Source organism: Manacus candei, unplaced genomic scaffold, assembly GCF_025592945.1.
Source record: "Manacus candei isolate 608988 ecotype Guabito, Panama unplaced genomic scaffold, ASM2559294v1 h1tg000028l, whole genome shotgun sequence".
In the NCBI taxonomy this organism is placed as follows: Eukaryota; Metazoa; Chordata; class Aves; order Passeriformes; family Pipridae; genus Manacus; species Manacus candei.
The window spans coordinates 33,833,263-33,848,173 of NW_026138076.1; the positions used below are offsets into that span (position 1 = coordinate 33,833,263).

The 14,911-nt window shown below is 37.1% G+C and overlaps 1 protein-coding gene across 2 annotated transcripts in view; it reads left to right on the top strand.

Moving 5' to 3' along the window:
- The window catches only part of DNAJB14 (DnaJ heat shock protein family (Hsp40) member B14), a 28,250-nt gene that overhangs the window by 8,525 nt on the left and 4,814 nt on the right, over positions 1–14,911 (top strand). Inside the window, exons 3-7 of one of the 2 annotated variants that reach the window (XM_051790502.1) lie at positions 7,200–7,345; positions 10,360–10,545; positions 10,893–10,987; positions 11,637–11,746; positions 12,973–13,145. In XM_051790502.1, coding sequence (XP_051646462.1) covers positions 7,200–7,345; positions 10,360–10,545; positions 10,893–10,987; positions 11,637–11,746; positions 12,973–13,145 — 710 coding nt within the window. Of the gene's footprint in view, positions 1–7,199; positions 7,346–8,063; positions 8,174–10,359; positions 10,546–10,892; positions 10,988–11,636; positions 11,747–12,972; positions 13,146–14,911 lie in introns of those variants that run through there. The other variant, XR_007904980.1, reaches the window with a different exon arrangement.

The window sequence follows — 14,911 nt, forward strand, 5'->3', positions numbered from 1 at the left end:
TGTAAGAAAAGAAATTTTTAGATAGCAGGGTAGCAAAATCTTCAAACTTTAATAAATTCTGACTCCCACCATGAATTTGACTCTTGACAAAGTTGGTTTGCATTTGTATGATTTGAAAGATGGTGATTATCCTCAAGTATTCTTCCCTCTAGGAGTTTTTGGTTCTTATAAGTAATTGAATGTAGGTGGAGAGAAAGCATTCCTGCTTTAACTACACATGCCATTTCCAACACTTTTGTTGTAAACTTCAGTGAGCAGTTGGATGGGGGGACTGACTGGGCTCTCTGGCTTGGATCACTGGTTAGAGTTCCTGGTGTTGTCCAGCTATCTTGAATTTGCTTGTGACAATTCACTGTGATTTAAGAAGCACAGTGAAGACATGCTGAGAGCAGTATAACTCATTTAACTGTAATAATTTTCATCAGGGTTACTCTACTAATGTGAGTAGGTATAAGTACAGACAAGGACCTCTGTGTTGGTTTTATTTTTTCCACATACACAGGGGACACTGCTCACTAGCAAGCTACCATAACAGTTCTGTGGAGTGTTACATGAGCTTGCAAGTTGCTCAACAGGGAGAAGCGTAAGATGTAATATATTTCCACTGATTGCATAAGTGCTGGGAAATGCTTTGTTCCTTGTGGGAACCTTGCTCACTGTTTGTGTGATGGTTTGAAGCCTGAGATGTACCAAAGCACTTTGTTGCTTTTAAATTGAAATGCTTTGAAAATACCATCTGTAGTGCATGCATCTTTCTCTTAATGATTCTTATTTTGTCACTGAGAACTGGATGAAGTTGCCTTAACACCTTTAGGTGATCTGCATGTCGGAGATGTTGACAAGAGACTGACAGAAATATCTTAGGACCCACAGCAGACTTAACATCTTGTTAGAGCAAGTGCCCTAGAAGTCTCTTGGCAATTAAAAGCTACCCGAGCAATGTCATCTTAAGACAAATGTGTGAGAATCGTGTGCACAACAAAAAAAAGGGAGAATTTAATTTGCTTTTGGATTTTGTGATCTTTGCTTTAAAGCAATTCCTTCACTCTTTCATGGAGCATTTTTTGCTGAGATAAAGAAATGAAACATTTTTGTAAAAAAAAGAAAATTTAAACTTTTCCTTTTCTTGTAGTTCACTTAACTGAAGAAGTACTGATTGGGATTAGTTATTGAAGTTCTTAATTACTCTAAAAAAAATTCTGTTCATAATATCTGCCCACATGTACCAAGTGTGCAGACCCCTTTTGTGGACTAGCATGAAATTAAATAAAAAAGGATCATTTGCCTGCTGTGTATTAATCTTTTCCATTTCTTTTTATGCTTCAAAGTGTGTATTATCTGTTGTCTACTACATGATTTAAAAAAATAGTTTCTGACACGTTCTATGATACGTACAGGCTCTCTTTAAATGACCTTAAAATTCATATGGTGTTTGATCTCTTTGGTCTCTTTTTAGTGAATAAGCCATAGCATACATTCCATATTACCTTTTTCACATCTGAAAGATAACTGCCATGATAAGTAGTATGCTAGAGTTGGGTTTCTGTGTTATGAAAACTGTGGTGGAATACTGCTTTTTCTACCCTTGCCAGTGCCTGCTTCTTGGAAGAAAATACAAGAATGAAATTTTGTATCTATATCTTTGAGATAGAACCAAAACAAATCAAAAGAGGCATGAGTTCTATAGAAACCTTGCAAGGCAAGATTAAGTGTCATCCAGTAGTGGTTAAGAATAGTCAGTAGTTTGATTTTGAATTCGCGTAGTAAACCAAAAAATTGCCTCTACACATTTCATGAATCAGACTAGAAGGAGTGTAAGTTGTGTGACTGACTTTCCAGGCATTCTACTGAGGCTTCTGCAAATTCAGCAAAAAGAGATATATTGGTTCTTTTCTAACATGGGGTCAAGAAGATAATTCACTGAAAGTGGATTAATAAAAGCAATCAACATCTGCTGAAATGGAAAAAAAAAACCCAAACCATCAGAGCAAAGAAATCAGGGCATGCCTTTAATTAGGCTGTAGAACTACTATGAACTGTTGAAATAACTGGTTGAATGGTTGCGAAATTAAGGTGAAAATCATATTCAGAGAGCCTGTCATGGAAAAGTGGCACAGAAGATATGATGGACTTTGTCAGAAAGCTCCTGCCTTTAATTTACACTTTTTATGACTAAAAGCTTAAATCAAATCTAGAGGAAAGTATGCTGATGTAAACACAGCCTTGAGTATTTCATATAATTCACACAGTAGAAACAAACTGATCAGGTACATGCCAGAGCAAGGTACTAAGACAAGCACCCAGATATGGTATTGAATCTACTAGTACAACAGAGATCTGAAATTTCTGGTGCATTTGTTCCAGAAACTAGGGATATGCTGGTACCAGCTTGAGTTCCTCAACAATGCTGCAACCTTCTCTTCCCAATCTAGAGCATTTTTTGCAGACCACGCTTATGTCACCCAAACTGTGACTGGCACATTCCTAATTCAGCTGCAAGGGAATTTGTATCAGGCCCTCTGGCATCACTGGAAATTTGACCTGTATAGAAATTGGTCTGCATTTTACTGTGTTTTTCTGCTCAGCTCTAGGATTGGAAGTAAGTGTAGCCTCCTCTTGCTCAGTTCTTTGTCATACCATTCACACTGCTGCTCACTGTGCTGCTCAGTTCAGTTTATCATTGGGAGAAATAATTGTGACTGCCCTCACAACTGTTGGAGATTGTGGTCAAAGTATTTGTCTTTAGGGCTGTCCCTGTATATGTAGACAGAGGCTTTGGAATGCCCTTTGGAATACCTAGTGATGCTCAAAACTTCGTGATTGTGGATTACTGTGGCTATTTGATACAGAAATGCAAATGTCTCCAGTAGGTTTTGTTAATCTGATAAAAGCTGTCAATGCTGACCTAATCTGAATTGTAGATTTGAAAAGTGAACCAAGAAGCACAGCTGTAGGATCATGTCATTCTGTAGTCACAGGAGAACCAGTGGTAGTAACCCCAGAATTTCTGCAGGTGAGAACAGACTTTTCAGGACCTGAGGGGCTTCCTCTACTGCCGGCTATCAGAGCATGGAGAGGAGCCCAGTATCAAGCAGAATTGGTAGTTACTCCAGTTTCAAGCTGGCTGACGAGTTCTGCTGTAGGTGCTGGGATAGTGGAGCTTTGCAAGTCATGGCAAGTTACCTCTGTCACCAGACTGGGCATGTATGTAGGCCATTGCTTGCTCTCATGCTGTTTGAGAAATCTATTCTCTAAAAGTCAGGTATTATTTCAGGAACATCCAGCAATGTGTCCTCTTAAAACAGTCAGCAAATCTGTTAACCAGAAGGACAGTGCCAAGGTGTTGGCAGGGGACTAACAATTCAACAAAGACAGAAATTAGCAAAACGACAGAAATAATTTTATAGTCATTTAGATACAAAAATGATCCAACCAGGAATGAAAAGCACAAGATAAGCACTTCACAAAAAACAAAACCCCAAACAAAGTATGAGTAAAAACACCATTCAATGCGAAATGAGCAGGCAATGAACAAGTGATGTGTCCACCAGAATTTTAAAAAGAAACCTCCGTGTCGAACTTACATATGCAAGAAAATTAGCAGTAGGAACTACAGTGCCTTAAGGGGCAGCAAGACAAACAACAATTTGAAATACAGCATTCAGGAAGTTAGTTGTTCATACTGAGAGTGTTGCAGGATAGGTATTTCAGGTGCAGTTAAAAACCAGAAGTAACATCTGTGATTGGGCTTTTCCAAGATCTCCCCTGATTTTACTCTTTATTTTAACCTGCGTCTGCTGGCTGATGTTGTGTGCCCTGCAATAATAGAGAAGTGGGAAAAGGATGGATCCTACCATCCATCTGCCCTCCTGTGACAAATCTCCACAGGACAGTTCAGTGGTGCAGGTGAGGGATTCTGGCTGACTGAGCATCATCAGTCGTCAGCCTACTAGAGAGACGGGATGAGGAATATGTCCAAAAAGGTCTGCATTTGCTGAAGGACAAAGGTCAAATTGACCATGGCCTTCAACAGCTTCCAGCAGATGGAGAAAAATTTTTCATTGGGATAGTGGAGTATGGGGGAAGAAGACTTGGTGAATCTGTGCAAAGCCTGTGAACAACATCTCTTTAAGGATGGGGAGGGATGGGTGTGCCAGGCCCTGGTGGGGCTCCAGTGTTTGAGAAGCCTCATGACTGCACAGCACATGTGTGACCTGAGGATCTGGTGAGTTGTCCTGGTGATCCCCTACAGTTTGTCCTCTGATAAACTGCCTTACCAGGTTGAGTTAGGGATGCACTGAAGTTTTCCCTCTCAGGAGAGCATCACAAACACTGATAACTTTGTTTAATTGGAAAACACCTTTTAATCATCTTTGCTTTTCCCAACATCCTTCATACAAAGCAGCTGCAGTACAAGTTTTGGTCTAAAGCTCTCATAGATTTTGCTGAGGGGGAGAAAACTGAAGTCTTATCCTGTAATGATTGCCTTGAATGATGCTCTGTCAGGGACCTCCTGGCTGAAGTCACTGACTCCCTTCCAGTACAAAACTGCATTAACTAGGTGCTAGCTACTTGCAGTCCAGATGCTTTTTGCCTTGAAGTGGCCAAGCAGTGGTATAAAACTGTTGGCTAATATAGCAAGGGCTTCATAGCATAAGGTCATCGCTGAGATTTCCAGGCTTAGATACGGTTTTTGGCCCTTGTGCATTTGTACAGTCATGTAATGTTTTTTATCTTTAAAGCTTGACCTGCCTAATGCAAAGTCATGCTAAATTCTGAAAAATTGCCGTGTGGATATGCATGTTCCACATCTATGTGTGCAGAATTTTTCATTTAACAAAGCGATCATTAGGAAAGACTTGCAAAGAGAAAATAGAAATGTGATATACCTTGGCTGCACACTTGTTTCTTGATAATAAAAATACCACATTTGTGGACCAGGTTCAGGATAGTTGTTGTATGGAGGAGATTGTATTAATCCTTTGGATACGACCCACAACACAGGTTTCTCCCTGCACTTTCTCATCAGGGAGCAGTTCTGGTTTGATGCGCTGGCTCTGAGCAGATCATGGTGTCTGAAGCTGGTGGGTCACATGCTGACCTAAACATCCTCTGTTTGATACCATTCCTGCTTCTCCCTTGAGGATTGCCCACTGTGGATCTTTCATTGGTTGTAAATGGGAGGGAACTCTCAAGTGAATTTTGGGGGGGTTAGAAGAACAAGTTAGCATCTCTTGTTTTGGGTTTTTTCTCCTCTTGGCTTCCTAGAGTTGTGAAATAATGCATATCAAGTCTGCAAATAAGTAAACTTTCATGGGTTTATTTTTTCATGTCTGTTCCTTTCATGAGAAATTCCTATATGCTCTTGAGGGAGAAAGTTGTCAAGGATGCCCTGGTGACTTGCTATGTAATTTTATATCAACTGAAGTTCTGAAGAGTCTGGTCCATAAACAAGTAGTTCAGAAACTGAGTTACTGAAGAGAACTTAGATTTGATGCCGAGATAGCAATTTCATTAAATAAAAGCTTAATTTGATACTGTTGCATGCTTAAGTAAAGCTACCTGTTCTTGACAGAGTTCATAAGTCATCCAGGTACGGAGGCTAAGGATTAAGGGATTTGTATACTACCACATTTTTTTCTGCTTGTACAAATTACGAAACAAAAGTTACCAGTACTCAGAGTATAATTTAATGTATTTTCTTTCCATTCTTTCTTGATGGATTCACTGTGTTCTTTTTAGTTAGTTTTATCGGCTTCCTAACTGGAGCTTATTAAATGTTACTTCAATATAATGAGCTATATTTATTTCACAGGATGTTAGTGTTGGCAGATGCTTGCGTACATTCAATTCAGTGCTCTTGCGAGCATTACACCGAGACTTCCATAAAAGCTTGTATTATTTGAACACAGGAAACAGGATCCCTCATATGAAACTTGATTTGATCAATTTGTGAACTAGGAAGGACCACACATGACGGCGTGGTTGTACTTCTGATGCTCTCATTCCCTTAATTACAGGCTACCCATACTTCTTTCATGAGAATGCCAAAGGCTTGCTTGCCACCTTTTTTTCCACTTGGCTACCCTGTGTGTAGTCTTGGCAACATTAAATCCATATTTTTGTAGAAATTTATGTGTTTAAAAGAATACAGGTACAGTTACAGCCATGTGAAGACACTCACATGAAGCTTTTAAAATATTTATGGATGTAATTTCTATTTCTTGCTCAAATCAGCCCCTTATTTTTTTGGTATGCACCCAATGTCAGCATGCCTCATTTCTGCAGTGCAAGTTTATGATTCAGCCTTATTTTTCTAGGTTTCTGAATTCTTACCCAAGTAACTTGGTTTGATTTTTAAGGTGTATTTACTGGTTTGGTCAGTTCTTCCTGCCCACATAGAATCAATGTTCTCCCTTCCCCCGTAACTGTTTTTTCTTTCTTCTGGGTATTGTAAAGTATACCAAATGATTACATCATTTCCAGATTTTGCTTTTCCTGTCTGGGTGAGACAGCCTACAAGAATATTTCCAAGTTTTCAGAGTTTTAAAAAAAAGCTACACTTGAATGTGTGGGATGAGCCAAATGTATAAATGTTTCTTTGAATTTACATAAACACTTACAGAAAGATTGTTAAAAATCTAGGTGCATTCCCAGCAGCAGAAGTATTTTCACGTCTTATTTCCCTGAAAAGTGAATGCTTGAATGGTGTTATGACTTGACTTTTGTTTGGAGAAAGGGAGGTATTGTTTGGTTTGTTTTATGTGTGTACTGAAGTGCGTTTGCTGTTTACAGTCGAAACAGACCTTCCTACCTGCTAGCTCTGCAAGGAAAATTTAGAATCTTCTTTTTATGCATTATTAACACCAATATTAATATAATTGGAGATGAGGAGTGCTACAGGAATTGCAGACTGAAATCCTTTCTTACAGCTGTGGTAGTTCTACAGCAGAATAGGTAAAAGAAATGTATATAGTAAGTAATTTTGAGTACAGTAGTTTATTTTGCTTAGTAATGAGTCTATTATGAAAAATGGCATTCTTTGTTTCTAGAGTAGATACTTCAAAATATTTTAAATTGAAAGCGAGAGATGTAATGTAATGCAAAAGTGCAATGTATTACCTCATTTGCATCTGTGTTCTAACATACTGCTTTTACATCTTTTTGTTTGCAACATTTTGCTTCATTTTCTTTTGCAGTATAAAGAAATGTAAAAATTACTATGAAGTCCTTGGGGTGTCAAAGGATGCAGGTGAAGAAGACCTAAAGAAGGCTTATAGAAAACTTGCTTTGAAATTCCACCCAGACAAAAACCATGCACCTGGAGCAACAGAGGCTTTTAAAAGTAAAATACCATTTTTAATTAATTTTTTTAAAATTATTAAACTTTGTCCAATTAAAAGAAATTTATCTGCATTAGTCACTTGTCTTCTACAAAATTGTCCATGTGTTTAGTAGCTAATATTAGACTGGCATTTTTATTCAAGAAAATATTTGACCTTTATTATATTAGAAGTTTAGATAAGTGTGGACTTTTGCAGTAGAGTTCTGTTTCAGAGGACTGACTGTAATGTTCAGGTACAGGGAGCAAATACTTGATCTGTGAAACCCAATTGCACTTTTTTACTGTTGTTGACTTAATGTAGTCAATTGAATTCTACTACCTTGAATTTTTGCTGTACTGGAGCTTCAAAAAAAACCAAAGCTATTCTTGATAGGAAAAAGCAGTTTTTAGTGAGTCATGTGCCACACTGTTACCTTTTCCTTAAAATTTCTTGTATTAGTGTAGTTTTACTATGTTTTCCACACAAAAACTCATGAGTTCAAATATGGCCTTATTAATAGTTACCTTGGACTATTTTTTAGGTAAAATTTAGTCTGACTTGGTCTTATCTAAGGCTGTCAAGCTTAGCCCTCCATAAGGGAAATTGTTGAGGAAAAGCTTTCTAAAGAAAACTACACCTTCATCTCAGATGAAGAAAAATGTGAATCTATAGGAAATGATCATGCATAAATAAACAGTCTGATTGTGGTACATCTTTTTTATTTTTTTCTTGTGTGAGGTTTACATGCAGACATTTGAAAAAATCATTCGGATAAAACACTTAAATTGGGGAGGGAAAAAAAGAAAAAAAAAAGTCCTGAGCAAGACTTCTGATACAGACTTGAAGAGGTAATTATAATAATATATTAACAATTCCAAATGAAAAAGTAGATACAGCTTAACAGGAAAGTTGATTGCTAATGATTAATTTAATACAGGTATGTCATGTCTTTATCTTAAAAAGAGGTATTATTCTTATAAAATTGTCTCAGGCCCTAGGAATAAAAGTTCTTCCTTGTTAATAGCATTTTAAATAATCTTTAAAATGTTAAAAATCAGTTTCTTAATATTTAATATTTTATTTAACATTAGCACTTCGTACAAGTCTGATTTCTTCAGTTTAATTTCATTTTCTGGTTCTTAACTAGATAAATAAATGAACAGAAAATTTTGTAGGGAAATCTTGTTGACTAAAAGTTATTTATTGAAAACTAGCATTTTCTTGCCTTGAAATTATTGTGATTTTTTTGTATGGCTGAGTAAATTTATGGTTTAGTTTTCCTTTAAGGGTGTCTGATGAATTTCTGACATCTGTCTGAGAAAGGGAATTAATAATAATAGTTTTTATTTCATAATGATGCTTTATTTTAAGGAAAGGTCACATTAGAAAACAGAATTGAGTTTCATGATAGGCAAGGTACTTAGATCTTGAGCTGCCTACTGCTCTTCTGTTGTATTGAGCAGTCTCACTGAGGTTGAATTTTAGATTAAAACGTTTGTGCAAATATAATGACTTTTATTCTCTTGGCATCTCTTTTACACACTTCATCAGAAATCTTTCTTTGAAACTTCTGAGTAGTGCTTTTTATGTCCTTTTATTAAAGAAAATCATATTAGAATCAAATCTGTTGTGAATTAGGATCAGATAATGAAAAGCAATTAACAAATAGGCATACAGTGTGGTGACAGTATGGTGTCTTCACTTTATGTGTAGTCACCTGATTGGTCTCCCCAGATTCTTAATTCTTGAGAAAATCTAAATTTTTACGACCAATTTTATCCTTGTACTGAGCAACAGAGCAATACTTGGTATCAGTGTATATTGTGATCTCAGTGCAAATTACCAGGCTTCATTTCTTTGGGTTTTCTCCACTTAAAGGAATTACTAATGATTTTTTCCTAAGGGCATCTTAAAAGACACATAGCTAAAACTCATTAACTTTTTCCTAGATTGGATAATGTTTAAAATATTAATTATAAGCTGTAGTCTTACTTTCCTGTGTTGAGATTATAATGTTGCACCTTTTATGAACTTTTGATGACTGATGGCTTTTCAACACTGAAAAAACATAATCCCTGTGTCTTGGGTTGGTTGGCTGCAAAAGAAACCTTTTGTTGGAGAGGCTTGGAGGAGAGAGAAGAAAGGAAGGCAGAAAGGGTTTAATGAAGTAATGACTGAGTGAAGATGGTTCACCCAGTGGCAACAGAAATTTTTTCTTCAGTCTGCAAGAGCTGTATGTCTGTGCACAGCAAGAAAAAAGGTTGTAAAGTCAGCAGAATATGTGGGGTTTCTCGCTGATTTTTTCCGTGGTCACCTAACTCAGTTTTTTTTTTCTTTCTACTGTCAGAATTGAAGTTGTTCATTTGTGATAACTTAGCATAAATGAGGACAAGCATCCAGGCCAGGCACTCCAAACATTGAGGTCATACTGACAGCCTTAGGAACACATGTGTTCCTCTTGTGCTCACATGTTCTATTCTTCATCTTATGTCATACAAACCTCTGTTATTAATCTAATTCATAAAATATCTTCAGAAGCATTGAGAAAAATACACTCACACTCTTGTAGACAACGAATTTGATGCATTCAAAGAACTGACCATTTATGAAATGAAACTAAAGAAAACCTAGTCTATGATTTTTTTTTTAAAGCTAGGCTGCTAGGGAAAACTGCACTTTGCAAGTACCCAGCTGCAGAGCTTTCATTGAAATGCCTGATGCTTTTTTTGTAATTGCAGTGAGAGAACATTTCCACAGGTGTAGGTGTTCCCCTAGAAAAAGAAACAAAGCTCTCCTGCCTTCTGCCTCCTTCAACAGGATAAAAGGCCTTTGAATAGCGTTGGTGGGAAACCTTGTGGAAACTATTCTGAGAACAGTAGAGATGTTTCTGGACCTTCTTCTACTGCAGTTGTTTTGTAACATGCAATAAAGGACATCGTTTGCTGCCTGTTTTTTGACTTTGAAATTGCAATTCTCATGCTGGAATAACTTTTATCATTAATTTATGGGAGTTGTCTTTTATTCCTTGCTTCAGAAATCGGAAATGCATATGCTGTGCTGAGTAATCCAGAAAAACGAAAGCAGTATGACTTTACAGGAAGTGAGGAGCAAACATGCAATCACCCTAGCAACGGTAGATTCAACTTCCATAGAGGCTGTGAGGCAGATATTACTCCAGAGGATCTGTTCAACATGTTTTTTGGAGGGGCCTTTCCAACAGGTATTTGTATACATCAGTATAATTTTTGGTATGTACTGCACAGAGTGGCATTAGAGTTTGTGACATTATAAAACAGTAGAATTATTCCAACCTACCTCCAACCCTAGCTTTTCAATCTGCATCACAGTTTATTTTTCCCCCAAGTGTTGCTAAATCCCAAAAATGTCAGTTCACTTCTTTGGGGTTACTATCTTAGAGCTTAAAATGTTTATTTTAAACAACTTCGACTTTGTAAGATACTTAATGTTATTTTATGTGCCATTGTGCAGTAATGTTAAGTACTTTGGTCCTGACCTCTAAATAGTACTTTTTTTCCATTATTTAAATGTGGATATTTCTTTCCTCAGGTAGTGTACATTCATTTTCTAATGGTCGTGCTGGCTACAGTCATCCTAATCAGCACCGTCAGAGTGGACATGAGAGGGAGGAAGAGAGGGGTGATGTATGTTTAATCATTATTGGCTTTAAACTTTGGATTGTGAAATTTGCTGGTAGTCACTGTCAGTGATGTGATTGTACAGGAGCTCTGTACTGTAGAGGAGGGTTTGTACTTGCCAATTAGGTATTTTAAAACTTCACTGGGTGGTAATCTTACTGATTGGCAAATAGACCTGCAAATTTGAGAAGCTTTTGTAAATCTGTTGTTGAATGTCACTGTCTTTCTGGTGACTGGTGTTATTAGCCTAAATATGCCACTAATTCTGGCCACTAACCCTTGCTGCATTTAAAAATGTATTTGGGCTGAGGTAAGAATTGAACTCAATATTCACCTACATGAATTATCTATAGTCCTGTATAATTACATATCACTGTATAGATGAGACCAAATCATGGCATACAATGTAACTGAATCCAGCTTTTATTTGGTAGTTGCTCATGGGTACCTGCTAACCCATGAACTCTCTCTCGCACTCTGTGAATATTGTGTATTCATTAGAAAGTTCAGATAATACCACAGTGATTGCAATTACAGTTTTTCTAGCAGCCTTTGAGGCTTAAAGCAGAAAGTCACACTTAGCATTAAATCTTGTCAAATTTATCTGCTTACTTGATGCTTATTTATGAAATACCTGCACTGTTTTGTTCCTTAGGGAGGTTTCTCTATGGTCATCCAGCTGATGCCTATTATTGTGTTGATCTTTGTCTCCTTGTTGAGCCAGTTGATGGTATCTAACCCTCCTTACGCCTTATACCCAAGATCGTAAGTAGTGCTTAATTACATTACCTTAAAACAGAGGGGAAGGTGATGTAATCACCCTCTCCCACTTAGAAGCATTTTAATGAGCCTACCATTAGTTTGTCCTTGATTTCCCACTGTGAGGAAAAGGAGAGAACATGTAGACAGAGCAGAACAAAACTTAAAATTTAGGTACTAAGAACATGCTGAGAACACAATGGAGAACAGAGGTCATCAACACCTGGAGTTTGGGAGGTCCAATACAAGGCAGTGGGTCCATGCAACATGGCATGTTGCAAAGGTGGTTGCATCTCCAACACATTTAATCAAATACTGAAACCTGCTAAGGCTCATTGTTCTTTTAGGGGTGATCTGTGTTTGCAGCAAGCGAAGTACTTGAAAGCAACTTTCTCAGCCTTACTTAAGTGCTAAACTAGATGAGGGCTGGGAAAACTGTCTGTTCTTTTACTTCATTTTAGGTGATGGCAAAGTAGTTTATCTTCATCTTCTTGTGAAGAATTCCACTAGTGGGACTTACCTGTTTTGTACAGTAGGGTATATAAGCCTTTTTTCCTTGCAAAAAATAAATAACTTGAATCAAGCTTGCAGCTAGCTAGTAGACTTAACCCACTCGCCACAATGGTTTTAAAGGTCCTTACTTCCTTGCAGAGCTCTCAGCCCCACAACAGAAAGGTTTCTTTTCTCCTGATTTTCATAGTTCTTCACTTCTGGACTGTGGTGTTTTTCCCTTCTGCAGTTAAGCTGTTGTGATGCTTAGAAACGCTTCTCTGCCAGAATGTTTGCATCCAATCTTTGGTTTTTAATCTGCAGAATGCCAGCAGGAGAATGGATTTATCAGGGCTGGCAGCAAACACTTTAGAATGGAGATGCCTGTATATACTGGGTTGCTACAGAAAAGTGACCTGATTTCCTTTCTGTTGAGTTTGAATGTCATTTTCTATTACCAAAGCTTACATTTGGCTAAAGAGGTATGAAACAAATGTCTTAGTGAAGTGGGGGGTTTTTTGAGTTCAAGTGTTAAAGCAGCAGAAGTTCAGGTGAATGCAGTAATTCTATTCCATAACAGATTATGTGGCCATTCCTTTCATTACTTGTCTTGAAATGGCAAATTCAGTAATATGTTGGTATTATTATATAATAGCAATATCTCTTAAAAGTCTCTTTTTGGTGTAAAAAAAAAATCAAATTAATATTTAGTCTCTCTCTTCCCCCTGCCTCCTTTCTTGCAGAAGTACAGGGCAGGTCATAAAAATGCAGACAGAAAACTTGGGTGTCATTTACTATGTCAACAAGGACTTCAGAAATGAATACAAAGGAGTGTCATTACAGAAAGTGGAAAAAAGTGTGGAAGAGGATTATGTGTCCAACATTCGTAATAACTGTTGGAAGGAGAGACAACAAAGTAAGTTTGGTAATATATGTAATTCCATGAAATCATGCATTACTTTAAAAATACATTACCGTAGGCAAGAATGAAATGCTTGTATTACTAAAATGTCTCAATGCAAAAGCAGGTGTAAGGTTCTCTACTGTTTCTCACTTCAAAGGTGTCTCCAGTGTCACTTAATTTCTGAGTTTTACGCCGTGCCCTAACAACCATCTGCAAATCATCAGCAATTTCAACCTGTTGCTTTATTATCTGTGACCATTTCTCAGAAAATTAAAGACTACACTGAATTGATAATGACAAAGCTTTTGTCCTTAACTTACGGCAGTTTCTAAGAATTCTGATGTCTTCCACATTATTTCATCATGGCAATATCTCATTTTCCTATAAATAAATAAACCGAAAGCTTGCATAGGTGTTTCCAGAGAGGGGAAAAAAATAATCTGCCTTGGACCACAGTACATACAAACACTGCTCTTCCAGGCAACCAAGGACAGGCAGCATGTCCTGTAAAATATCATAAGCTCTAAATCAGTGCTTCATCTTTTGCCAGCGCTGAATTATTTTTCTCCCTGGACTTGGTACCATGGCTATATCAGACCCTATAAACAAGGGTGTTTTCAGTTTACCATCTGTTTCTCCAATCCCATATTATACAATGAGCTATTTTCTTTCAAAAGCCTAGAATTCAGTTTTAAAGCATTAGAATACTGAATAGCATCAGCCATCTCCAAATCAACATCAATTTTAGCCTGTTATTCTATTATTTGTGACCATTTTGTGAGCCTTTCATGCTCTATGAGAACAGTGCTGCTAAAAAGACATCAGTGTTGAAACCAGATGGTTTTAACTTTTCAGGTGGTAAACTTCAGTAATGGCTTACTGGAAGAATAATTAATTCATGAACTATCAGTGAACTGACCAGAGGCAAACAGAATGCTCTTTGCTGTGTAAAATCACATGAAATCACATGTTCCTGCACAGCTTTACTCTCTGCAGTCCAGTGCTGCCAGGCCTTTCAGCTGAGATGGCCACTCAGTTTTTGCCAGCTGTAAAAAATAGTTTACAAAAATGAGAGGTGCTTTTTAACGAAAATTAAAGACAAGATATAATCCAGCACAATAAAAAGAAGATTTATTATTTATACATTTTTTTCATCAGAGTATATAGATCTGGAAGGATAATTTGCTTTTATTGACCTAGTCATTACACTTAAATTTAGTAGCATGTTACATTTGTGTCTTCTGTAATATATTTACTATATAAATATCTTTGAAAAGGCTTCATTGATAGGCAGTTCCGCCTGAGGAGGAAAGAAGGAGAAAGATTACCTTTCTCATATTTCAGCAGTTATTCTTGACGTGCTTACTTTTTTAAGCATGATCTGAGTCCTGGACAATGCAAGGAGGCTTATGCTTCTGTATGTACATATTTACTGGGAAAAATGTGATTGCTACAGAGACATCTGACCCCAGTAAAAAGAACAAAAATAGTCTGAAGGTGGTGACTGTCTTGTAATTTATCAAGTTGTGAAAACAACTTGATAAAATTGATTTTGTGTAAGAGGCCCCTAATGGATTTTCTCTATTGATAGAAAATAGCTGATTTTGTGGGCTTATGGATTTAAAATACCTGTTGTGCGTTGGATCTCCTTGACATTAAAAATCTATCCAGCACTGATTGACATTTAAGAATGCTTTGCTAATCGATTTTTGTTTGAAGTGATGAAAAAGATTTTACAGAATTAAAATGCTTGACAATGTCAAGCTGCTGAACACCAG